The sequence below is a fragment of the Phyllobates terribilis genome, unplaced genomic scaffold (genome assembly GCF_046119375.1).
Source record: "Phyllobates terribilis strain yellow unplaced genomic scaffold, ASM4611937v1 Scaffold_1__5_contigs__length_1240528914, whole genome shotgun sequence".
In the NCBI taxonomy this organism is placed as follows: domain Eukaryota; kingdom Metazoa; phylum Chordata; class Amphibia; order Anura; family Dendrobatidae; genus Phyllobates; species Phyllobates terribilis.
In genome coordinates, this window is record NW_027362761.1 from 589365401 (window position 1) to 589393275 (window position 27875).

At 45.7% G+C, this 27875-nt stretch overlaps 1 protein-coding gene across 1 annotated transcript; it reads left to right on the forward strand.

The window, feature by feature from the left end:
- The first annotated feature begins 1361 nt into the window (after positions 1-1361).
- PTGER4 (prostaglandin E receptor 4) lies at positions 1362-27875 on the forward strand. The gene is made up of 2 exons (XM_073681992.1): positions 1362-2470; positions 25151-27875. Exons 1-2 carry the CDS (start codon positions 1655-1657, stop codon positions 25736-25738), a joined length of 1404 nt encoding a protein of 467 aa, XP_073538093.1. The 5' UTR covers positions 1362-1654; the 3' UTR covers positions 25739-27875.

Consider the following 27875-nt stretch of genomic DNA (forward strand, 5'->3'; position numbering starts at 1 on the left):
CAGTGTATGGCAGCTAGTTAAGATTGCAAGCCCCTACGTCACAGGGGCCAAAGACAAGTGCAGGCAATCTGCACAATGTTAACTATATGCGACGGCCCCTCTCTCACATGGGAAGAAGTCATTCTATGGGTGTATGGTATATTTGGAGGAATATAAGTTATATTTTAGCTTTTTATCTAGTCATGCTCTATGGTATGTGCAGGCGCCATATCAATAAAGAAGGTGCTTATTATTCTATGTTGCACAACTACAAGTCCCATCATGTCCTGTCGGCTGAAAATTCTGAAGACTTTTGTTTCCTTCTGTTTGTTTACAATAGAATCTTCTGAAACATAAACAACTTTCACTTCCTGATGGAGCAGAGTCTGGGCTGAGTTCACAGTCCGTGCAGATTACACAGGGTGATTGGCACATTACCGCCTGACAAACCCAGCTCTGCTGCACTATTGCTGACATTATTGCTTTTTTTTTTCATGTTCTGCTTTTTATTTTTTCTTGTTCACGTGGGAATCAGTAACTGCCCTCTACCAAGTGTCACTCGATTTGTAATATATTGTCACATGTTCTTTTAGTTTTGTTAGCAACTACAAGATTATTATTTTGTTTCTCCTACTGAGAACAATCAATCTTATCCAGATAAAACTCTCCGGAACTTGGGAAAGCTGTGTGGATTGCCTTTTCCCAGACACCGATGATAGCAGAAATCATGGATTTATATTTACTGTGGGAGAAATAATGGAAAACTGCAAACTCTTAGGCTTAAGTTCACAAACGTTGTGTTTTTTTCTGCTGCTGACTTTTCTCTGGCAGGAAAACAGCTGCGTAAAAAATGCAGGTTTTTGTTGCGTTTTTTGCTGCTTTTTTTTGACCGCCCATTACTTCCTATGGGTGAAAAAACGCAGGTGCTTTTCCTGCTGCAGAAACTCTTAAAGAAGTGACATGCTCTAATTTCCAAATACGCAGCAAACAAAAAACAACATGTGTGAACAGAAAATTCCGGGTTCTCATAGACTTTGCTGACGAAGCTGAAAATTTGCATAAAAATCTGCTGCAAAATACGCAGCAAAACACAACGCGTGTGAATATAGCATTAGGCTACGTTCCCACCGTGAGCTTTTGATAGGTTACAGTTTTTTTTAAAAAAAAGAAGCAGTAAAAAAAAAACTCCCCATTATGGGAATGTAGCCTTAAAGGCACAGCAGCACAGTAATAATAAGAGGAAGGGGGTGATGAGGAGGAGACCCTGGAGGCCAGGACATTAGTGAGGCGCATTACCAGTGACAGCAGCGCTGCCTGCCTGCCTGCCTGCCTGCCTCCATGCACCTCAGCAGTGACATCAGTGCTACCAATCACACCAGGCAGTGGGAGGGGAGCACAGACCTCACCCCTCTTGAGTAACTTCAGCAGAGGAAACTTAGAGCAGAAGCTCAGAAGTGTGTGAGAGAGCATGGCAGCCTGACAGCCTGCAGGACATACAGTGACATGCCAGCCTGTGCCTGCACCCACCATGCATGGACTGCCAGGCTGAGGAGCAGCTGCTTTCCTGGACACCTGACCCCCTGGCACAGACTTCCCCTCTAATTGTGGGTGCCCTGCTGATCCTGAGGATGCCCCTGCTGAGCTGGATGTAACCTGTGCTGCCACATTACCCACCATGTACCCAGAGGAGAACATAACCACAGATGCCCCCAATGCCACCCTGCTGGGCAGCCCCAGTGGCAGCAGACCCCCCACCATCCCAGCTGTCATGTTCATATTTGGGGTGGTGGGGAACCTGATCGCCATCATTGTCCTGTGTAAGTCCCGCAAGGAGCAGAAGGAGACCACTTTCTACACCCTGGTGTGTGGGCTGGCACTGACTGACCTGCTGGGCACCTGCCTGGTGAGCCCAGTGACCATCGCCACCTACATCCAGAACCGCTGGCCGGGCGGGGACGCCCTGTGTGAATACAGCTCGTTCATCCTGCTCTTCTTCGGACTGTCCGGGCTGAGCATCATCTGCGCCATGTCCATAGAGCGCTACCTGGCCATCAACCATGCCTACTTCTACAACCACTACGTGGACAAGAAGCTGGCGGGGCTCACCCTGTGCGCCATCTACGCCTCCAACGTGGTGTTCTGCGCGCTGCCCAGCATGGGCCTGGGGAGGTCCACCCTGCAGTACCCGCGGACCTGGTGCTTCATCGACTGGCGGAGCAACGTCTCCACGCACGCCGCCTACTCCTACATGTACGCCGGCTTCAGCTCCTTCCTCATCCTGGTCACGGTGCTCTTCAACGTGCTGGTGTGCGCGGCGCTCATCCGCATGCACCGGCAGTTCGTGCGCAGGACGTCCCTGGGCACCGACACCCGCATCACCGACTTCAGGAGGCGGCGGAGCTTCAGGAGGATGGCGGGGGCCGAGATCCAGATGGTGATCGTCCTGATCGGCACCTCCGTGGTGGTCCTCATCTGCTCCATCCCCCTGGTGGTGAGTGGCAGGCTGCGACCGTGTAATGCCAGTGTGCCCTCAGATAGTGCCAGTGTGCCCCTACATAGTGCCAGTGTGCGCTTATATAATGGTAGTGTGCCCTGTAATACTGCCAGTGTGCCCTCAGATAGTGCCAGTGTGCCCCTATATAGTGACAGTGTGCCCTGTAATACTGTCAGTGTGCCCCTACATAGTGCCAGTGTGCGCTTATATAATGGTAGTGTGCCCTGTAATACTGCCAGTGTGCCCTCAGATAGTGCCATTGTGCCCTCATATAGTGCCAGTGTGCCCCTATATAGTGCTAGTGTGCCCTGTAATAATGCCAGTGTGCCCTCATATAGTGCCAATGTGCCCTCATATAGTGCTAGTGTGCCCTGTAATAATGCCAGTGTGCCCTCATATAGTGCCAGTGTGCCCTCATATAGTGCTAGTGTGCCCTGTAATAATGCCAGTGTGCCCTGTAATAGTGCCAGTGTGCCCTCATATAGTGCCAGTGTGCCCTGTAATAATGCCAGTGTGCCCTCATATAGTGCTAGTGTGCCCTGTAATAATGCCAGTGTGCCCTCATATAGTGCTATTGTGCCCTGTAATAATGCCAGTGTGCCCTCATATAGTGCCAGTGTGCCCAGCAGTAATAATGCCAGTATGCCCAGCAGTAATAATGCCAGTGTGCCCAGCAGTAATAATGCCAGTTTGCCCTGTAATAGTGCCAGTGTGCCCAGCAGTAATAATGCCCCTGTGCCCAGCAGTTATAATTCAAGTGTACCCTGTAAAAATACCAGTATGCCCAGCAGTAATAATGCCCCTTTGTCCAGCAGTAATAATGCCAGTGTGCCCTGTAATAATGCTCCTGTGCCCAGCAGTAATAATGCCAGTGTGCCCAGCAGTAATACCATAAAAATGCCAGTGTGCCCTGTGTGCCCAACAGTAATGCCCGTGTGTCCTTCAGTTATAATGCCAGTGTGCCATGCAGTAATGCCCCATAACAATGCCTGTATGCCCAGCAATAATGCCTGCGTGCCCATCAGTAATAATGCCAGTGTGACCAGCAGTAATGCTCTTGACATTCCTGCCCTCCCTCACATTGGATCCTTCTGTTCTCTATTACATTGTTTTCTCATTGTGCTTTTCTCTTCTCCTCCCTCACACTGGATCTTTTTGTTCTTTTTCTCTCCATTCTTTTGTTCTTCTTCCCATATTGGATCTTTCTCTTCTTTCTCCACATTCTTTCTTGCTTTTGTTCCTTATCCTGCACTTTGTATCTTTCTGTTCTTCCTGAACAATTTATCCTTTCATTCCTCAGGTTGGATCTTTCTATTCTTGATCCTGCAGGTTTTATCTTCCTGTTCTTTCCTGATAATGTTTCCTGTTCTCCTTACACTGGATCTCCCTGTTCTTTCTTACATTGTATCATTTTTATCATTATATCTTTGTTATATTTGCTCATTGTATCATTCTGTTCTTCAATTACACTGGATCTTTTTGTCCTTTCCTAACTTTCTGTCTTTCTGTTCTTCCATCTCTTTGTATCTTTCTATTCTTTCATCACTTTGCATCTTTGTGTTCCTTTCTCACTTTGTATCTTTCTGTTCTTCACTCACTTTTATTTTTTTATTCTTCTCTCACTTTCTAGCTTTCTGTTCCTCTCTCACATTGGATCTTTCTGTTCTTCCATGACTTTGTATCTTTCTGTTCTTCTCTCACTTTTTATCTTTCTGCTCCTCTCTCACATTGGCTCTTTCTGTTCTTCCCTCACTTTGTATCTTTCTGTTCTTCCATCACTTTGTATCTTTCTGTTCTTCCCTCACTTTTTATCTTTCTGTTCTTCCATCACTTTTTATCTTTCTGTTCTTCCATCACTTTGTATCTTTCTGTTCTTCCATCACTTTGTATCTTTCTGTTCTTCCCTCACTTTGTATCTTTCTGTTCTTCCCTCACTTTGTATCTTTCTGTTCTTCCCTCACTTTGTATCTTTCTGTTCTTCCCTCACTTTGTGTCTTTCTGTTCTTCCATCACTTTGTATCTTTCTGTTCTTCCCTTACTTTTTATCTTTCTGTTCTTCCATCACTTTGTATCTTTTTGTTCTTCCATCACTTTGTATCTTTCTGTTCTTCCCTTACTTTTTATCTTTCTGTTCTTCCCTCACTTTGTATCTTTCTGTTCTTCCCTCACTTTTTATCTTTCTGTTCTTCCCTCACTTTTTATCTTTCTGTTCTTCCCTTACTTTTTATCTTTCTGTTCTTCCATCACTTTGTATCTTTTTGTTCTTCCATCACTTTGTATCTTTCTGTTCTTCCATCACTTTGTATCTTTCTGTTCTTCCATCACTTTTTATCTTTCTGTTCTTCCCTCACTTTGTATCTTTCTGTTCTTCCATCACTTTGTATCTTTCTGTTCTTCCATGACTTTGTATCTTTCTGTTCTTCCCTCACTTTGTATCTTTCTGTTCTTCCATCACTTTGTATCTTTCTGTTCTTCCCTCACTTTGTATCTTTCTGTTCTTCCATCACTTTGTATCTTTCTGTTCTTCCCTCACTTTTTATCTTTCTGTTCTTCCCTCACTTTGTATCTTTCTGTTCCTCTCTCTTTGTATCTTTCTGTTCCTCTCTCTTTGTATCTTTCTGTTCCTCTCTCTTTGTATCTTTCTGTTCTTCCCTCTCTTTGTATCTTTCTGTTCCTCTCTCTTTGTATCTTTCTGTTCCTCTCTCTTTGTATCTTTCTGTTCCTCTCTCTTTGTATCTTTCTGTTCTTCCCTCTCTTTGTATCTTTCTGTTCCTCTCTCTTTGTATCTTTCTGTTCCTCTCTCTTTGTATCTTTCTGTTCCTCCCTCTTTGTATCTTTCTGTTCTTCCCTCTCTTTGTATCTTTCTGTTCCTCTCTCTTTGTATCTTTCTGTTCCTCTCTCTTTTTATCTTTCTGTTCTTCCCTCTCTTTGTATCTTTCTGTTCCTCTCTCTTTGTATCTTTCTGTTCCTCTCTCTTTGTATCTTTCTGTTCCTCTCTCTTTGTATCTTTCTGTTCTTCCCTCTCTTTGTATCTTTCTGTTCCTCTCTCTTTGTATCTTTCTGTTCCTCTCTCTTTGTATCTTTCTGTTCCTCTCTCTTTGTATCTTTCTGTTCCTCTCTCTTTTTATCTTTCTGTTCTTCCCTCTCTTTGTATCTTTCTGTTCCTCTCTCTTTGTATCTTTCTGTTCCTCTCTCTTTGTATCTTTCTGTTCCTCTCTCTTTTTATCTTTCTGTTCTTCCCTCTCTTTGTATCTTTCTGTTCCTCTCTCTCTTTGTATCTTTCTGTTCTTCCCTCACTTTGTATCTTTCTGTTCTTCCCTCTCTTTGTATCTTTCTGTTCCTCTCTCTTTGTATCTTTCTGTTCTTCCCTCACTTTGTATCTTTCTGTTCTTCCCTCTCTTTGTATCTTTCTGTTCCTCTCTCTTTGTATCTTTCTGTTCTTCCCTCTCTTTTTATCTTTCTGTTCTTCCCTCTCTTTGTATCTTTCTGTTCCTCTCTCTCTTTGTATCTTTCTGTTCTTCCCTCACTTTGTATCTTTCTGTTCTTCCCTCTCTTTGTATCTTTCTGTTCCTCTCTCTTTGTATCTTTCTGTTCTTCCCTCACTTTGTATCTTTCTGTTCCTCTCTCTTTGTATCTTTCTGTTCTTCCCTCTCTTTGTATCTTTCTGTTCCTCTCTCTTTGTATCTTTCTGTCCCTCTCTCTTTGTATCTTTCTGTTCCTCTCTCACATTGGATCTTTCTGTTCCTGCTCCTTCACCTTCTTTCTGTACTTTCCTCCACTCTTGATAAGATTTGAGCAGCCTCAGATGTAATAATTGTCAGTGTCTATCTGCTAGAAGAAGTATGGAGATGTATACTGTCCTGTAGGCATAGACGTCTATGGAGCAGTATATCCGTGTAGCACGTATGTGGCAGGTTTTATTCATTTTTTACACTATATTTAGTGTTTGAGCTGTTGCACTTTTGCAAACTGCAGGAAACTATAGGAAATGATACAGTAATTTGTAATGATCGTCAATGGCAGATGGAGCCAAACCTACAGGTACAGACTTGGATCCCAATCACACATGGCATCAATTCAGCTGCAGGAAATCATTTAACTCCTTTGCTACCAGGAGACTATACATAAAATGTTGCAGAATAGTCCCAGATGTCAGATACAGACCCCAGTGTCATCTTCGTCGTTCAATATAAAAGTTCTGCCCTTATACATTTATATGTCCTGAGAGTTACTATAACTTATCTGAAGATGAACTAATACAGAGGAATGCCCCATGTAAAGTGTGCAGCACTACAAGTCCCAGCATGCTCTGGCAGGCTGGGCTTTATTTCACCGTCGCATGAGATTTTGGCAACCTTCACCCGCGGCATTTATAGACTGCAAGTCTCTGCATAAATGTATAAAAGTTCTCATCAAGATGCCATGGTGCGGAGTGGCATGGGGTGGCATGGTCGGGTGTGTAAGAAGGCAGATTTTCCACTCAGGACTCCAGGAAAGCTGGGTGACACTGACTTTATGACTTTTCCTTGGGCTATTCCGAGTACTGGAGAAACTCCATAAATCTTCACCTAGGCTACAATTCACACTAAATCCCTACAAACGTCATCGTCTCACTGAGCCGACAGCCGGGTCAAAGTAGGTTTACACTAAAGCCTGCTGCATCTGCACTACAATCTTACTGGTGGTTGCACTATATCTTTACAACCATCAGAGTCTTTCTATAATTCGCGCCCCAAAAGGTTGAGTAGTTAGAGGGATGTGATTGTTTTGATTTTTTTTTTTTTACAAAACAGCGCCACCCTAGTCCACAGGCTGTGTTGGGTATTGCAGTTCAGTCTCATTCAAGTGATCAGTGACAAATCATCAGGCAGGACTTTTCATTGTAAGAGTTTGTGTGCAAAGCACACTCAGCTCTGCTACATCTGTACACCAAAGCGTCACAAAAATGCCGCTGTGGAGGCCACATTGGAATACACTGCACACACACTGCGTGTTTCTGCTTCCTTTGATGGACCCTAAATAAATAACTACACCCCAGTGGCTGCGACGAACCCCATGGCGGGACCCCGACGCACATTATTCATAGTTTTGGATATAAACTTAGAACATACAAGACATTTTTGAAACTTTTGGTGACTTTGAAAAGTCGATGTGATCTAACTGGGAATTTAATTCAGGCAACATTTATTAACTGGAGTATTTGGAAAATGATGTCCTCGTCTGAACTGAGATTTGTGGATGATGAGGGTTGTCCAGGGAAAAAAGTCAAACTGGCCTCTCCTGTTGGCGAAGGGCAATAACCTGTTTTGAACTTATTTCCTTGTCCTGCCGGTTCTTAAGCGCCAACTTATTCCACCCCATACAGATGATAGGAGAGGGGGAAGGGAGTCTGGGATACCGCCAAGAGAAGAAAGGAGATGAGGAAAGGAAGCCACCACCAATGTCCTTGATCCTCCTGCAATGTATCCCAAGCCCAAAAATGCCTATAGAGTCTTAAAGGGATTTTCCACTTTTGACCTTCCCTACTTGTTAATAGGGTCCCATTCAGCTGATCAGAAAGTTGGGACCCCCAGTGATCTGTGAGAAGCCTGGCAATGTGTTTAATTTTCCTGCAGTGCCCCTAGAGGGCAAATGGAGCATTACACAGTGTCCATTGGGTCCTATGGAGGGAGAGGCGCTCTTTTTAAACTGCTCTCTAGAAATCCGCTTCTGGCATATTACCGAACTTTCCAGTAGTTATTTCATCCTCCCGTTCTGTATTACTAATTATTTCTAGCGCAGATATTAATAGACCTGATTGTAAATGGCCGAGGGGCCAAAAACTCTTCCAATTCTGCAGTTTCCCCTAGAACGTCAGGATAATTTCATCCAGGCCGTCTGCACAATGCGTTCATTCATTCTATATCTGTCTCGTGTGTGGCGCCATTGTTACGTGCTTTTTCGTAGACCAGAGAATGCCATCCTGTGCCAATGTCTCTTTATTTACCCCCAGTGGTGCCAGGTCCTTGCCCATGCAGCACGCATCCAGTGACCTCATTATAGTAGGGCGTGGGGCGATCTGGTGAAAAAAACCAAAAAGGTCAAGAATATAATGAAATTGGCACAAGGGGAAGCGAATGGCGACAATTCATTAGGAGTCTTCACCGGGGAGTTTTGGGCAGGACCCGGAGGTTGAGTCACGTCAGCATTTTTTACCGTTGAGTCTTCACCCATTAAGAAAATAAAAGCTTGAAAATATTTAGGAGCCATGACAACAATAAGTGCAAAAATGTGAGCGTACTGAAGGATGTGCGCTCCGCGCCGGTCATTACTGCTGCCGGGAGAGGAATTAGCCGCAAAGCCTTTGATCCTGCTCTGTTGGATTGTGCCGTAATTATGGCGCCTGATACCAAGTCTAATTATCACCGGGTTACTAAAAGCCGCTACGATGGGGTCTACAAGACTGTCGTCTCCAGGCAGTAAGCCCCTCGGTGCCCAGAAACATTCAGTATTAACCAAGGATGGCAACACCTGTCCATCTGCTCTCTTAGGGCGCATGAGCTTCATGGTAGGGCGTTCTACCAGCTGCACCTGTCCATCTGCTCTCTTAGGGCGCATGAGCTTCATGGTAGGGCGTTCTACCAGCTGCACCTGTCCATCTGCTCTCTTAGGGCGCATGAGCTTCATGGTAGGGCGTTCTACCAGCTGCACCTGTCCATCTGCTCTCTTAGGGCGCATGAGCTTCATGGTAGGGCGTTCTACCAGCTGCACCTGTCCATCTGCTCTCTTAGGGCGCATGGGCTTCATGGAAGGGTGGTCTACCGGCTGCCCTTGTCCATCTGCTCTGTTAGGGCGCATGGTCTTCATGGGAGGGCGGTCTACCGGCTTCTCCTGTCCATCTGCTCTCTTAGGGCGCATGGTCTTCATGGAAGGGTGGTCTACCAGCTGCACCTGTCCATCTGCTCTCTTAGGGCGCATGGGCTTCATGGAAGGGTGGTCTACCGGCTGCCCCTGTCCATCTGCTCTCTTAGGGCGCATGGTCTTCATGGGAGGGCGGTCTACCGGCTGCCCCTGTCCATCTGCTCTCTTAGGGCACATGGGCTTCATGGAAGGGCGGTCTACCAGCTGCCCCTGTCCATCTGCTCTCTTAGGGCACATGGGCTTCATGGAAGGGCGGTCTACCAGCTGCCCCTGTCCATCTGCTCTCTTAGGGCACATGGGCTTCATGGAAGGGCGGTCTACCGGCTGCACCTGTCCATCTGCTCTCTTAGGGCACATGGGCTTCATGGAAGGGTGGTCTACCGGCTGCACCTGTCCATCTGCTCTCTTAGGGCACATGGGCTTCATGGAAGGGTGGTCTACTGGCTGCACCTGTCCATCTGCTCTCTTAGGGCACATGGGCTTCATGGAAGGGTGGTCTACCGGCTGCCCCTATCCATCTGCTCTCTTAGGGTGCATGGTCTTCATGGGAGGGTGGTCTATCGGCTGCCCCTGTCCATCTGCTCTCTTAGGGTGCATGGTCTTCATGGGAGGGTGGTCTACCGGCTGCACCTGTCCATTTTCTCTTCTAGGGCGCATGGGCTTCATGAAAGGATGGTCTACTGGCTGCACCTGTCCATCTGCTCTCTTAGGGCACATGGGCTTTATGGAAGGGTGGTCTACCGGCTGCACCTGTCCGTCTGTTCTCTTAGGGCGCATGGGCTTCATGGAAGGGCGGTCTACCGGCTGCACCTGTCCATCTGCTCTCTTAGGGCTCATGGGCTTCATGGACTGGCCTTCTACTGGCTGCACCTGTACGTCTGCTCTCTTAGGGCGCATGGGCTTCATGAAAAGGCGGTCTACCGGCTGCACCTGTCTCTATGTGCCAGAACAGGGGGCAGCTCTACTTCAGCGTCTCCTGCTGTGGCCTGACGGTCATGTCGTGGCCACTGTGTAATGCTTCGTGCACACCCAAAAGAGGCTATCCCTACCGCGGATTGAGGAAAGCAAAACCCGCGGCAATCAACTGGCTTCGTAGACTTAATTGTAGACTGTGAACTAGAGATGAGTGAATCGATCCTGGACAATAATCCGCCACCGCCGGACCGCTTCCCACCTGACGGCGTCCGCGGCTTCTCTCTAATTAGCCGTCCTGACACAACGTCATTGGATCCATATATTGAAACCCCAGTGATGCCACCAGACCAATAAATGTGGAAGGTTCCGGGAATAACACAATGTATCACTTTTCCCGGAGTGTTCTTTTAAGTTGACGAACATTCTAATCGTGTCATCCCTCATATCTGACATTGGTAGAAATTATCCGACCGTTGTAAAGTCATTGACACAACTGATGGTTCTCACGAGACCACCATGTACGGTGGTTGCTCCACGTTCAGCCCTGTGGTGTATGCAGGATAGACCAGATCCGGTCAGGACAATCAGGTTGGATAAGTATCTGTAAGAAATGTCAGGAATGACTGACCTGCTGCACTTGGCCGGGCACATGAGGCTAAAAATAGAGCCACGGGGTCATCAGACCACAGCCCGAGGGGACCTCCACAGAATTGTGTAACATTGTAGCATTTTTATCATTTCTTCTGACTGGAAGGAAAACTCGGCATAAAAAATGCATACATTCCATGTAGTATATGGTCATACAGTGCTGAATTATAAACCACAATCAATAATTGTCTCCTGTGCCGCCATACACTGCAGAGGAATGAACTGTACATGGTCTAAGTAGCAGAAATACACAAAACTTAACTAATTACTGCAAGACAGTGCTTAAAGAAAGCTTTTATATTGTGCTCAAATAATACCACCAGAATGTGATTAAAATAATACCACTATACAGGGCTCAAATAATACACCATATACTGCTCACGTATTACCACCATATTATGCCCAAATAATACTACCATACAGTACTCACATAGTACCACATACAGGGCTCACGTAATACCACCATACAGTGCGTAAATAATACCACCATTCAGTGCTATACAGTGCCAAAACAATATCACCATATGTAACCACTATATAGTACTAAAATAATATCGCCAGGAATTGATTAAAGTATACCTCCATACAGTGAATAAATAATACCAATATACAGTGCTTATAAAATACCATTCTATGGTGCTTAAACACAGCCAGATAATACCGCCATACAGCAAGTAATGTAATAGAGCTATACAGGGTCTGTGTCCCGGGGTATCGGTATACCTGTGTGCCCGTACGCCCGCTATGTTTTTATACGGTTTTATATCTCTATAGACTCGCGTCCCCCCATGTACAGTAGTAGCAGGAAGCCCCCCGTGCTCAGCACAATCGTCCCAATCAATGGTTTCAGCTGCGCTGGCAAATATTAACCCATCGGGTGATAAGCACGGCCTCCAGTGATAAGGGGCACGGTGTGGCGGCACAATAACTGGACGGCCGCCTGGTGTTGATGATGGGGGCCGTGTACGTGGGCGTGCAGCCGGGGGCAGCTGTGTCAATTTGTTTTTGGTCACCTTGTGATCCGGTTTAACCCTCCAACCGCTGGACGAGACCAATGAAATGTGTCATATTAATCACTTAAAGGAACGTTCCTCTGGGCAGAAGTGTCATGACTAGCGAGGGGGCGGAGCCTGACACAGAACACAAGAGACTTCCTGTGTCAGGCCCCGCCCCCTAGGAATGACACATTGTAACTTGTAACATTGTGATCCTGGCATGTGCCATTTATAATAATGGCGTCTTCTTATCTGGCAGAGGGGCATTTGGACCCATGAGCCACCATCTGTCCGCACCCCCTCTAATTAATCCCCTTTAAGGCAGAGCTCGGCTGCAGTGACTGAATGCTCATAGTCGCACCACTATGACATAGGGTTGTGAAATCCATGTTTTCCTAACTCTCCCACCCCCCCTGACGCGTTCTGCAAGCTGTGTTGTTTTCTCACATTTCCCAGCATGCACTTGACTTCCTGTCTGGGTGACCACCTGTTCCCTCCATGTCGCTGTGGATCCTGAATTGTCACATTAAAGCTGTAGTTTTACACCAGTTGTGGTAGGGAAAAAAAAAAAACGCACCACGACTGCAACGTGTGAACGCAGCCCCGGTGCTATGTGCAGCAGCAGAGACTGGGCAGGGAGGATATGGACCCCTGAGGGTTGGGGCCCCTTTTAGATTCTGCATTGGGGCCCGAGAGCTGCAGTTATATCCACTGTATACGCAGCGATGCGCGCAGGGACTTGTCGCTTATTACCAGGATTTACAGCGGCTCCCATGTTTGTGCCCCAGGGCCACGGCGCTCATTACTGTGCGCTACTGCTCCAACCTGTGGCTGATAACAGAGGAAAAGATGTAGCAGAGCCGAGTGTGTCATATACTGTACAGGAATACAAGCAATCTGCAGATGTAGCAGAGCCGAGTGTGTAATCATGTATAAGAACACAAAAAAGTGCAGATGTAGCAGAGCCGAGTGTGTCATCATGTATAAGAACACAAAAAAGTGCAGATGTAGCAGAGCCGAGTGTGTCATCATGTATAAGAACACAAAAAAGTGTAGATGTAGCAGAGCCGAGTGTGTCATATACTGTATAGGAACACAGAGAAAAGTGCAGATGTAGCAGAGCCGAGTGTGTCATATACTGTACAGGAATACAGAGAAAAGTGCAGATGTAGCAGGAGCCGAGTGTGTCATCATGTATAAGAACACAAAAAAGTGCAGATGTAGCAGAGCCGAGTGTGTCATATACTGTACAGGAATACAGAGAAAAGTGCAGATGTAGCAGAGCCGAGTGTGTCATCATGTATAAGAACACAAAAAAGTGCAGATGTAGCAGAGCCGAGTGTGTCATATACTGTATAGGAACACAGAGAAAAGTGCAGATGTAGCAGAGCCGAGTGTGTCATATACTGTATAGGAACACAGAGAAAAGTGCAGATGTAGCAGAGCTGAGTGTATCATATACTGTACAGGATTACAAGCAATCTGGAGATGTAGCAGAGCCGAGTGTGTCATATACTGTACAGCTATAAAAGCAATCTGCAGATGTAGCAGAGCCGAGTGTGTCATATACTGTATAGGAACACAGAAAAAAGTGCAGATGTAGCAGAGCCGAGTGTGTCATATGCAGAACAGGAATACAGAGAAAGCTGCAGATGTAGCAGAGCCGAGTGTGTCATATACTGTATAGGAACACAGAGAAAAGTGCAGATGTAGCAGAGCCGAGTGTGTCATATACTGTATAGGATCACAGGGAAAAGTGCAGATGTAGCAGAGCCGAGTGTGTCATATACTGTACAGGATTACAAGCAATCTGGAGATGTAGCAGAGCTGAGTGTGTCATATACTGTACACTAATACAAGCAATCTGCAGATGTAGCAGAGCCAAGTGTGTCATATACTGTATAGGAGCACAGAAAAAAGTGCGGATGTAGCAGAGCCGAGTGTGTCATATACTGTATAGGATCACAGGGAAAAGTGCAGATGTAGCAGAGCCGAGTGTGTCATATACTGTATAGGATCACAGGGAAAAGTGCGGATGTAGCAGAGCCGAGTGTGTCATATACTGTATAGGATCACAGGGAAAAGTGCAGATGTAGCAGTGCTGAGTGGATCATATACTGTACAGGATTACAAGCAATCTGCAGATGTAGCAGAGCTGAGTGTGTCATATACTGTATAAGAATACAGAGACAAGTGCTGATGTAGCAGAGCTGAGTTTGTGTAACCTGCAGTCCTATGTAAGAGTCACATTATAACATGGCACTAAGCCTTGCCTAATGACAACCTCAGCTCTGCTGCACTTGGTAAACCCGCCAGACATGTCTTAGTGGGGTCTTCAGTGCATTTAATGACAGACAGAAAACCAGATTGGACTTTTGAGCTTCCTGCGTTTCTGGAAATGAGCCCCTGGCATCTGCGAGGAAATTGGATTTGTGCGCTGTCTGCCGGCGTCATCTGCTTCAGGAGAAGACACTTTTTATTGAAGGTTCAGCGTCTGCTGACCGGTGACACGCGGGGATCTGTTAGATGCAGCAGAGCTGAGTTTGTCCCTTTTTCCGTGCATTGTCTTCTCCCCCTCCCACATTTCCCAGCTCTGGGAATATTAATAATCAGTATTTACTTATCTATATTTCCTGCAAAAAAAACCAAAAAACCTTCAGATCTAACTATATAAATAACCCCGTTGCTCAGGCGTCATAGTCACTTTCAGGCTCCGTTCACACGTTGTGGATTTTCCACATGTAGAAATCAGCATTTTACGCGAGCAGTGGTGGATGCGTTTTCCCGCGCTGCTTTTCTTGCATTTTTTAAGCCAATTTCTGCTGCAAAAAAGGTGACTTTTTGGTGCAGAATCTCCACATTGATTTCTATGGGGACCCCTAAATCCGCGGACCTGGTGTTGTTGCAACTTTTACGCTTTTTTGCAACAATAAAAAAAAAACACTCATAAAAATGTGGAAAACTGCACGAGGTTTTAGATGCACCAAATACCCAACGTGTGAACGCAGCCTAAGTTTTCTGAAACTGTAGTGTGGGCGATGGGTAGATGGTGCCAGAAAAGATGACGACAGTCCCATGCAATGCAGTCCTATGCAATATAACATATGCATCATGCTCTGACCATAGATTGTGCCAAATTACAAATTCGGCTCTGCTATATCTGCATTATCAGGTTACGTAACTCCACCGCCATATATGCTGGGTGTAATGGAGACTGATATCAGTCATCTGCACAGACAATTGGCTGGAGGACAATGAGGGAGTTTGGTTGGGTTTGTTGTGCTTGGCCTCTTGCAGACACTACACCCCTGTTATATAAGGAAAGGACTGGCAGAAGCTGCCACCTGTTGGTCAGTCTGCACATGACAGCCACTGCTGCAGACTGTGGAGGTTTTTAAACTTTTGTGAAACTATAACTTTCAGCCTTTGGTTTTCAGGGCATGCTGGGAGTTGTAGTTTCACAACAAGGCACAGATTGGTAAGAGGAGCGGGATTGTTCCTTCAGATCCGAAAACCAAAGAGTAACGTCTGCAAAAATAAAACAGCTTTGATTTATAATATCCGGCCGTTTTGCATATGCAGCTAATTGGATTTTTTTTTTTAAATGAAAATTATTTGCAAAGTTGCTTCGTTTTTCATTTTACATGCGTTGGAGCAATAAAAAAAAAAGTTGCTCGTAAGATGGACATATGTCGGGAATGGAGCTGCGTACTCAAAACGGTCAGGTTTTATCATTCTTGGTTATGTACAAAGCAGCTTCTTTATTATTCTAGATGCATTGGAATAATACAGAAATCGTCTGGAAGTAGATATAGGAAACCCTCGGGGTACGGTGATGGGACCGCGGGGGGTCGGCTCGGATTTGCAGCTTATATTTTGCTTTTTCATCACTAGAGTTTTTAGTAGTTTTTAGTAGTTTTTAGAAGTGGCTGAGACCAAATGGTTCGAAATATATACTGTATATCTATATATATATATCTATTATTATAAAGCTGTACACATCGCATATGTCATCGTACACTAGATGAGTTCAATTTGTCTCCATGATGGGGGACAGCCGCTAGACATAAGGCATAGGGGATGGGGGGGTGTACTCTGGAGGACACATACATTCAGTCATTTCACAACCAGCCCATTGATTTCAGTAAGGACGGTGTAATGCTTTATTTCTCCAGTGGTGGCGCTGCAGGGAAACGGAAGAGTTTTCCCGCAGATTGGAACCGATCTCTGGAGATCTGAGCATTAGATACACTTTATGATCTAATAGACCACCCAGATATTGCCCTCCAGGTTGATTTCTGGACAGTAAGTTCCATAAAGCACCTGCGTCCCTGTTGTGAGCCGCGCTCTGGTCCAGTCGGTCACTTCTGCCTCATCTACACTCATAAAGGAGAAACCGTGGAGGGGTCAGGAGAGGCGGCAGATATATTGATTGTTAGACCTTCTCTTCTGCTGCTCTATGACCATTAGTCACTTTGCCGTCATCCTCCGTTACGTGGGACTATAATTATTTTCCATGAGCTCTGACGATCCAGGATCATCAACTGGAGAAGCGTCTCATCAGTGCGATCGCCGCTGACCGCCATCTTCTCTGGAGCGACGGAGACGCAGATTCTTGGCCTGAGATCATTTACATGTCGGCACCGTGTGTGATTTGGCTTAGAAACATCCTCGGTCCACAAAGGAGCTAATGATAGATGAGTCGATCAGTGAGGATCAGCCGAGAGAAGGATTGTCCCAGGTCCATCAGGTTGAACCAGGAAAAAAAGTAAGCGAGTCCAGGTCAGAACATGGTCGAGGCTCCGACGCGGTCTTGTGGGAACTCATTGGTTCTGTTAGTTCTTGTCATAAAGATGATACAATCAGTGAAATGTAAATATAATAAAAGTCTGGTCAATGTTAGTCAGCAGCCGACGAGGAAGTAGCACCTCCTAAGTCAATATGCCATAAAGACGTTTCATAAGGTGCCCACAGATAGCGGTTAGCTGAGTGCGTGTTCAGCTGAAAGCTCTCCCTCCCGACACCTCATACACGTGCATGCTCATCCCGACCAACAAATATTCCTTCTGACCCACCATATACATGCATGCTCATCCCGACCAACAAATAGTCCTTCTGACCCACCATATACATTCATGCTCATCCCGACCAACAATTATTCCTTCTGACCCACCATATACAGTACAGACCAAAAGTTTGGACACACCTTCTCATTTAAAGATTTTTCTGTATTTTCATGACTTTGAAAATTGTACATTCACACTGAAGGCATCAAAACTATGAATTAATACATGTGGAATTATATACTTAACAAAAAAGTGTGAAACAACTGAAAATATGTCTTATATTCTAGGTTCTTCAAAGTAGCCACCTTTTGCTTTGATGACTGCTTTGCACACTCTTGGCATTCTCTTGATGAGCTTCAAGAGGTAGTCACCGGAAATGGTCTTCCAACAATCTTGAAGGAGTTCCCAGAGATGCTTAGCACTTGTTGGCCCTTTTGCCTTCACTCTGTGGTCCAGCTCACCCCAAACCATCTCAATTGGGTTCAGGTCTGGTGACTGTGGAGGCCAGGTGATCTGACGTAGCACCCCATCACTCTCCTTCTTGGTCAAATAGCCCTTACACAGCCTGGAGGTGTGTTTGGGGTCATTGTCCTGTTGAAAAATAAATGATGGTCCAACTAAACGCAAACTGCATGGAATAGCATGCCGCTGCAAGATGCTGTGGTAGCCATGCTGGTTCAGTATGCCTTCAATTTTGAATAAATCCCCAACAGTCTCACCAGCAAAGCCCCCCCACACCATCACACCTCCTCCTCCATGCTTCACGGTGGGAACCAAGCATGTAGAGTCCATCCGTTCACCTTTTCTGAGTCGCACAAAGACACGGTGGTTGGAACCAAAGATCTCAAATTTGGACTCATCAGACCAAAACACAGATTTCCACTGGTCTAATGTCCATTCCTTGTGTACTTTAGCCCAAACAAGTCTCTTCTGCTTGTTACCTGTCCTTAGCAGTGGGTTCCTAGAAGCTATTTTACCATGAAGGCCTACTGCACAAAGTCTGCTCTTAACAGTTGTTGTAGAGATGTGTCTGCTGCTAGAACTCTGTGTGGCATTGACCTGGTCTCTAATCTGAGCTGCTGTTAACCTGCGATTTCTGAGGCTGGTGACTCGGATAAACTTATCCTCAGAAGCAGAGGTAACTCTTGGTCTTCCTTTCCTGGGGCGGTCCTCATGTGAGCCAGTTTCTTTGTAGCGCTTGATGGTTTTAGCAACTGCACTCGGGGACACTTTCAAAGTTTTCCCAATTTTTCGGACTGTCTGATCTTCATTTCTTAAAGTAATGATGGCCACTCGTTTTTCTTTACTTAGCTGCTTTTTTCTTGCCATAATACAAATTCTAACAGTTTATTCAGTAGGACTATCAGCTGTGTATCCACCAGACTTCTGCACAACACAACTGATGGTCCCAACCCCATTTATAAGGCAAGAAATCCCACTTATTAAACCTGACAGGGCACACCTGTGAAGTGAAAACCATTTCCGGTGACTACCTCTTGAAGCTCATCAAGAGAATGCCAAGAGTGTGCAAAGCAGTCATCAAAGCAAAAGGTGGCTACTTAGAAGAACCTAAAATATAAGAAATATTTTCAGTTGTTTCACACTTTTTTGTTAAGTATATAATTCCACATGTGTTAATTCATAGTTTAGATGCCTTCAGTGTGAATGTACAATTTTCATAGTCATGAAAATATAGAAAAATCTTTAAATGAGAAGGTGTGTTCAAACTTTTGGTCTGTACTGTACATGCATGCTCATCCCGACCAACAAATAGTCCTTCTGACCCACCATATACATGCATGCTCATCCCGACCAACAAATAGTCCTTCTGACCCACCATATACATGCATGCTCATCCCGACCAACAAATAGTCCTTCTGACCCACCATATACATGCATGCTCATCCCGACCAACAAATAGTCCTTCTGACCCACCATATACATTCATGCTCATCCCGACCAACAATTATTCCTTCTGACCCACCATATACATGCATGCTCATCCCGACCAACAAATATTCCTTCTGACCCACCATATACATGCATGCTCATCCCGACCAACAAATAGTCCTTCTGACCCACCATATACATGCATGCTCATCCCGACCAACAAATAGTCCTTCTGACCCACCATATACATGCATGCTCATCCCGACCAACAATTATTCCTTCTGACCCACCATATACATGCATGCTCATCCCGACCAACAAATATTCCTTCTGACCCACCATATACATGCATGTTCATCCCGACCAACAATTATTCCTTCTGACCCACCATATACATGCATGCTCACCCCGACCAACAAATATTCCTTCTGACCCACCATATACATGCATGCTCATCCCGACCAACAAATAGTCCTTCTGACCCACCATATACATGCATGCTCATCCCGACCAACAAATAGTCCTTCTGACCCACCATATACATGCATGCTCATCCCGACCAACAATTATTCCTTCTGACCCACCATATACATGCATGCTCATCCCGACCAACAAATATTCCTTCTGACCCACCATATACATGCATGCTCATCCCGACCAACAAATAGTCCTTCTGACCCACCATATACATGCATGCTCATCCCGACCAACAAATAGTCCTTCTGACCCACCATATACATGCATGCTCATCCCGACCAACAATTATTCCTTCTGACCCACCATATACATGCATGCTCATCCCGACCAACAAATATTCCTTCTGACCCACCATATACATGCATGCTCATCCCGACCAACAAATAGTCCTTCTGACCCACCATATACATGCATGCTCATCCCGACCAACAAATATTCCTTCTGACCCACCATATACATGCATGCTCATCCCGACCAACAATTATTCCTTCTGACCCACCATATACATGCATGCTCATCCCGACCAACAATTATTCCTTCTGACCCACCATACACATGCATGCTCATCCCGACCAACAATTATTCCTTCTGACCCACCATACACATGCATGCTCATCCCGACCAACAAATATTCCTTCTGACCCACCATACACATGCATGCTTATCCTGACCAACAAATAGTCCTTCTGACCCACCATACACATGCATGCTCATCCCGACCAACAATTATTCCTTCTGACCCACCATACACATGCATGCTCATCCCGACCAACAATTATTCCTTCTGACCCACCATACACATGCATGCTCATCCCGACCAACAATTATTCCTTCTGACCCACCATATACATGCATGCTCATCCCGACCAACAATTATTCCTTCTGACCCACCATATACATGCATGCTCATCCCGACCAACAAATATTCCTTCTGACCCACCATATACATGCATGCTCATCCCGACCAACAATTATTCCTTCTGACCCACCATATACATGCATGCGCATCCCGACCAACAATTATTCCTTCTGACCCACCATATACATGCATGCTCATCCCGACCAACAATTATTCCTTCTGACCCACCATATACATGCATGCTCATCCCGACCAACAATTATTCCTTCTGACCCACCATATACATGCATGCTCATCCCGACCAACAATTATTCCTTCTGACCCACCATATACATGCATGCTCATCCTGACCAACAAATATTCCTTCTGACCCACCATATACATGCATGCTCATCCCGACCAACAATTATTCTTTCTGACCCACCATATACATGCATGCTCATCTCGGCCACCATCTATTCCTCCCGACACCCCATACACATGCATACTTATCCTGACAAACCGTTATTCCTTACCCCCTCATACACACGCATGCTCATCTTGGCCAACAGCTCTTCCTCCTGGCCCCCATACACATGAATGCTCATCTTGGCCAACAATTATTCCTTCTGACCCACCATATACATGCATGCTCATCCGAGCCAAAAGTCATCCCTTCTGACAAACCACACAGATGCATGCTCATCTCAGCCAACAGCTATCCTTCCTGGCCCCAATACACATACATACTCATCTTGGCCAGCAGCTATTCCTCCCGACCCCCCATACACATGCATGCTGATGTTGGCCAACAGCTATCCCTCCCAACCCCCCATACACATGCATGCTCATGTTGGCCAACAGCTATCCCTCACAACCCCCATACATGTGCTTGCTCATGTTGGCCAACAGCTATCCCTCCCAACCCCCATACATATGCTTGCTCATGTTGGCCAACAGCTTTCCCTCCAGACCCCCCATACACATGCATTCTCATCTCAGCCAACAGCTTTCTCCATGGACCCCCCATACATATGCATGCTCATCTCGGCCAAGATTTTCCCCTTTCTACCCCCATACACATGCATGCTCATCACAGCCAAAACTCATCCCTTCTGACCAACCACACAGATGAATGCTCATCTCAGCCAACAGCTATCCTTCCTGACACCAATACAAATACATGCTCATGTCGGCCAACAGCTATCCTTCCCGACCCCAATACACATACATGCTCATGTCGGCCAACAGCTATCCTTCCCGACCCCAATACACATACATGCTCATGTCGGCCAACAGCTATCCTTCCCGACCCCAATACAAATACATGCTCATGTCGGCCAACAGCTATCCTTCCCAAACCCAATACACATACATGCTCATGTCGGCCAACAGCTATCCTTCCCGACCCCAATACAAATACATGCTCATGTCGGCCAACAGCTATCCTTCCCGACCCCAATACACATGCATGCTCATGTCGGCCAACAGCTATCCTTCCCGACCCCAATACAAATACATGCTCATTTCGGCCAACAGCTATCCTTCCCGACCCCAATACACATACATGCTCATGTCGGCCAACAGCTATCCTTCCCGACCCCAATAGAAATACATGCTCATGTCGGCCAACAGCTATCCTTCCCGACCCCAATACACATACATGCTCATGTCGGCCAACAGCTATCCTTCCCGACCCCAATACAAATACATGCTCATGTCGGCCAACAGCTATCCTTCCCGACCCCAATACACATACATGCTCATGTCGGCCAACAGCTATCCTTCCCGACCCCAATACAAATACATGCTCATGTCGGCCAACAGCTATCCTTCCCGACCCCAATACACATACATGCTCATGTCGGCCAACAGCTATCCTTCCCGACCCCAATACACATACATGCTCATGTCGGCCAACAGCTATCCTTCACGACCCCAATACACATACATGCTCATGTCGGCCAACAGCTATCCTTCCCGACCCCGATACACATACATGCTCATGTCGGCCAATAGCTATCTTTCCCGACCCCAATACACATACATGCTCATGTTGGCCAACAGCTATCCTTCCCGACCCCAATACACATACATGCTCATGTTGGCCAACAGCTATTCTTCCCGACCCCAATACACATACATGCTCATGTCGGCCAACAGCTATCCTTCCCGACCCCAATACAAATACATGCTCATGTCGGCCAACAGCTATCCTTCACGACCCCAATACACATGCATGCTCATGTCGGCCAACAGCTATCCTTCCCGACCCCAATACACATACATGCTCATGTCGGCCAACAGCTATCCTTCACGACCCCAATACACGTACATGCTCATGTCGGCCAACAGCTATCCTTCCCGACCCCAATACACATACATGCTCATGTCGGCCAACAGCTATCCTTCCCGACCCCAATACAAATACATGCTCATGTCGGCCAACAGCTATCCTTCCCGACCCCAATACACATACATGCTCATGTCGGCCAACAGCTATCCTTCCCGACCCCAATAGAAATGCATGCTCATGTCGGCCAACAGCTATCCTTCCCGACCCCAATACACATACATGCTCATGTCGGCCAACAGCTATCCTTCCCGACCCCAATACAAATACATGCTCATGTCGGCCAACAGCTATCCTTCCCGACCTCAATACACATACATGCTCATGTCGGCCAACAGCTATCCTTCTCGACCCCAATAGAAATACATGCTCATGTCGGCCAACAGCTATCCTTCCCGACCCCAATACACATACATGCTCATGTCGGCCAACAGCTATCCTTCCCGACCCCAATAGAAATACATGCTCATGTCGGCCAACAGCTATCCTTCCCGACCTCAATACACATACATGCTCATGTCGGCCAACAGCTATCCTTCCCGACCCCAATACAAATACATGCTCATGTCGGCCAACAGCTATCCTTCACGACCCCAATACACATACATGCTCATGTCGGCCAACAGCTATCCTTCCCGACCCCAATACACATACATGCTCATGTCGGCCAATAGCTATCCTTCCCGACCCCAATACACATACATGCTCATGTCGGCCAACAGCTATCCTTCCCGACCCCAATACACATACATGCTCATGTTGGCCAACAGCTATTCTTCCCGACCCCAATACACATACATGCTCATGTCGGCCAACAGCTATCCTTCCCGACCCCAATACAAATACATGCTCATGTCGGCCAACAGCTATCCTTCCCGACCCCAATACACATACATGCTCATGTGGGCCAACAGCTATCCTTCCCGACCCCAATACACATACATGCTCATGTCAGCCAACAGCTATCCTTCACGACCCCAATACACATACATGCTCATGTCGGCCAACAGCTATCCTTCCCGACCCCAATACACATACATGCTCATGTCGGCCAACAGCTATCCTTCCCAACCCCAATACACATACATGCTCATGTTGGCCAACAGCTATTCTTCCCGACCCCAATACACATACATGCTCATGTCGGCCAACAGCTATCCTTCCCGACCCCAATACACATACATGCTCATGTCGGCCAACAGCTATCCTTCCTGACCCCCATATATATGCGTGCTCATCCCGACCAAAAGTCATTCCTTCTGGCCCTCCATACACTTGCACGCTCAGTTGGGCCAACAACTGCTCACCCTCACCACACATTCACGCTCATGTTGGGCAACAGCTATCCCACCCCCCATACACATGCATGCTTATCCCAGCCAAAAGTCATCCCTTCTGACCAACCCAGATGCACGCTCCTCTCAGTCAACACCTATCCCTCCCGACCCCCCTTACACATGCATTCTTATTTCAGGCAACAGTGATTTTTCCTGACCCACCGTACATTTATTCCTCCCGACCTGCTATCCACATGCACATTAGCTTCACTGCTAGCTATCCCTCCCAACCCACCAGACATGTACTCAGCGCAATCAGCGGTTATCCCTCACCACACCCAACACATATGCACGATCAGCATAGCCAACAGCTGTCCCTTCTGTTCCCCCTACATACAAGTTCATTTAACATGGGCCGGCAGCTATCCCTTCCAGCCCCCCAATATACATGATCAGTATAGCCGATGTATGCAGTGACTTTACTTCCAAAAGAACAAAAGGAAATATTATATGTTCAGTCCCACTTTCCCCCAAAATCATCTATCGGTGAAGAATCAGAAGACTTCCATACACATTAGATGGTCGGCCAATCCTGGGCATAACAACTGGCTCTGGTGCTTTTAGAAGATGATTGATGTCCATTCGAGTCTATAGGTTGTGCCTGTTTTTGCTATTTGGTCCCATTCGCTTCACTTGGGATAAACTGTAATACCAAACATGAGCAGTGGACCAGAGTGGCGCTGTTTCACTCCAAAGAAAAAAAAAATCAGACCCTATTCTCCATTTTAGGACAACCCCTTTTAAGTTTTGCCTCCTTCTGAAGTATTGAGTTCTCCTCGTGTGAATCCTGAGTTGTACATCGTTCTACTTGACTTCTAGTCTCCACCACAAGTGCAATTTACAGGCTGATTGGTAGATCAATCTGTGTCTGGTATTTCTTAGCCTACGGCCCATTCCATTCTTCTATATTTAGATGTCAGACATAATTTCCACTTGGTTAAAAAGGTAATATTGTTCCAGCTCCGAAGAATAATTGGCATGTTTTGTCTAGCTGATGGTCATGCCTCTTGCCAGTCTATATTCTAGTTCCATATGAAGTGGTTAGGATGTAGACATGTTGTATGTTGAGTCTTTGCATTGTTACATATGTCACAGTGGTTTCATACCTCCTGGTTAAATATAAAAACCTTCACCATCTTGCGTCTTCCTTCAAATTCCGTTCCTGTTCCATCTGATCTCAATAATCCAAAGCTAGGAACTTTGTAACTTACTTTGCTTTCATCAATAACTAATCGTGTCCTTCTTCTATCTCGTACAGGTTCGGGTTTTCGTCAACCAACTCTATCAACCACCGGTGGAGAAGGACATAGCAAGCAACCTGGACCTAAAGGCCATCAGAATCGCATCGATCAATCCCATCTTGGATCCATGGATTTATATCCTCCTGAGGAAGACTGTACTTAGCAAAGTCATTGAAAAGATCAAGTGTCTATTCTGCCGGATCGGCAGCAGCAGGAGGAGGCCACACTCTGCGGGAAGCTTCAATTGCACGGATAGCAAAAGAGCCTCTTCAGTTCTTTCAAGTCATTCTCCGTCTTTTGTATGCAGAGAGCTCCGAGAAGTTAGCTCCACGTCCCAGACTTTACTCTACCCTCTTGAACTGAGCGATAGCTTCAGGAGCAGCACAATTTTACCCGGGGCTACTATGGCTATAAATCTTCCAGGAGCTCCAGACAGGACGTTACATGGTTCTGACCAGTCTGTGTCCTCTCATGGTCCAGATTCTGAGCAAGTACTGCTAGTGAACGAGACTCGGCCAAGGCAGAATGGCACTTCGTCTAAGGGAAACCCACTTCACGTCACTTTTCCCGATGAGACATTGAATGTATCTGAGAAATGTATCTAGGGCCTTCAGGTTGTCCGCATTGGACATTTAGATCTTGGTGACTATGATGAGACCCAAACACAATGTTCCCAGTTACTCCAAGACAGTGTCTTGAGATAGGAACCTCATTTCTCCATCACACATCAATCAGAAATCTGATGGTTTTTGACAAATCGTAAACCAGAGACGGTGTGCAGGTGGTGGTCTTCACCAACAGGTGTTGGGATGTCTGGCACCATTGACTATTCCATTAGCACTTTCGATGATCAGATCCACCATCGGTGGCTTCTTTGGAGGAGATGAAACGATCAATTCTAAGATTCCTGACACTTTCGCCGACAAATCCAATTTGTCTCCTCCTCGATGATGAATGTCCATGTGTCTAGCTAAGCTTTAACAAATGTGAATTTTTAATGGATGACTATGTATGTATTTGGGATTTTTAATGTATTTATTGTCTTCTCCGTGAGAAGGTTTTTTAGATTTTAAATGTCTAGCTAAAAGAAAGAAAAGGCAAATATTCTCCTTTTTCCAAGAATATTGCTTGACAGCTTTTATTACTGTCCAAAAAAAAATAATAAGGTTTTGCACTAAATTGTGACACTTTTTTTGGCAACAATTGATAATTAAGGCTAGTGGTGGAGTTTGTACACATCAACGATGTAAAAGAATAGGACAATATCTTTGCTCCAGAGCGAGGAATTGACGTATGGCCATCGAATGTAATCCAGTGAATAAAACTCAACGTGACTAGTCGTAGTAGACATGGTAGATGGACTAGTAGCCACTTCTCAGAGGGTCTCCAGTAGTAAAAATAGTGGCCTAGACTCAACCACCAAATATTCCGTCAGGGAAAATGATCATTTGTAGAGCATTCGATTTCAAAGTTCACGTTCAGTCAGCGATACCCAATAATAAAGTGGTTGCCTGACGTTAAATAAGCCCTTCCTTGCCCTCTTAAGATACGTTTACATAGTAGGATGTCTCCTAACTAGGATTGACCTCTATTATCTTCAGTAGAGATCATCTAAAAGCCAAACTCTTGGCTCTTGTAGACCCTCAGAAACCATTCGAAGCAGTGGAAATCCACCAATTTCAGTGCTTCCCAATAGTGGTACCCTTTTGATCAGCTGCATAGTTATCCAGCCCCAAGGAACACTTAAAACAGGTACATGATTGGGCTAAGCCCTTCTCCTTCGGAAGTCCCGTTCAAGGGACTGTTGGAAAGTATGCAGCTGGCACCAGAATAGAAGTCTACAGGACCAACCAGATAGTTTTATATGAGAGTTATTAACCACCCCCCACCCCACCCCCCCAAAAGAAGTCTTAAATATTTATTGTGTCCGTTCCATTTATGATCCATGGAAGAAAAAAAATAAAATAGCTAAAAATCAGGGTAGGACTTTTCAACAATGGATTATGTTTAGCCGGTTGTATGTGAAAATATCCTTACATTGCTGAGCATTGTGCCTGTGTACACAAAAATGCCTGTATGTTATGTTATTGGATATATTACTTTATAAATTGTGTCATCCATTCATTACGTACAGGTTGGGATTACTGTCCTGATACAATCAGTGGCTCATCTGTCACAGTCAGAGAATATCCTGCGGTACATTATTCAGTGACAGACAATGCCGATTAATAACAGTCAACCCGATTACACAATCACTCAGCAATCTCTATCTGCCGTACAAGAGACTGACTCTGGGTGCGGCACAGACTTCTGTACGTCCCTTCTACTGTGCAAGAACAATATAGTAGATGACTTATCATTAGAGTCAACATTCCATAAAGCATTCCCTATCCATGTGCCGTCCATTTCCCGACCTCATGCCCATTGACTATTTTTGCATTTTGGGTCGATCGAGTGATCTATGTACCCTTCCAACCGTGCCTAACGCCAAGCCTGGCCCAAACCCTTATAGATGGTTTATCCGAACGCAGCACTTACTGATTGTGGTTGACACATTTGATGAATCCTGTCCGGAAGGAACGTCATCACCGAGCATGTTCTGTTGCTTTCCGTGGCCATGTGAATTGCTTTATTGTAATTGCATTCTGAATGTGTATTCGTCAAACCCCGTTTTAATCGACCAATAGTTTGTTTTATGGGGTGCGGAGGATGGATCACAATAAAATTATGTTGTTGAAATCA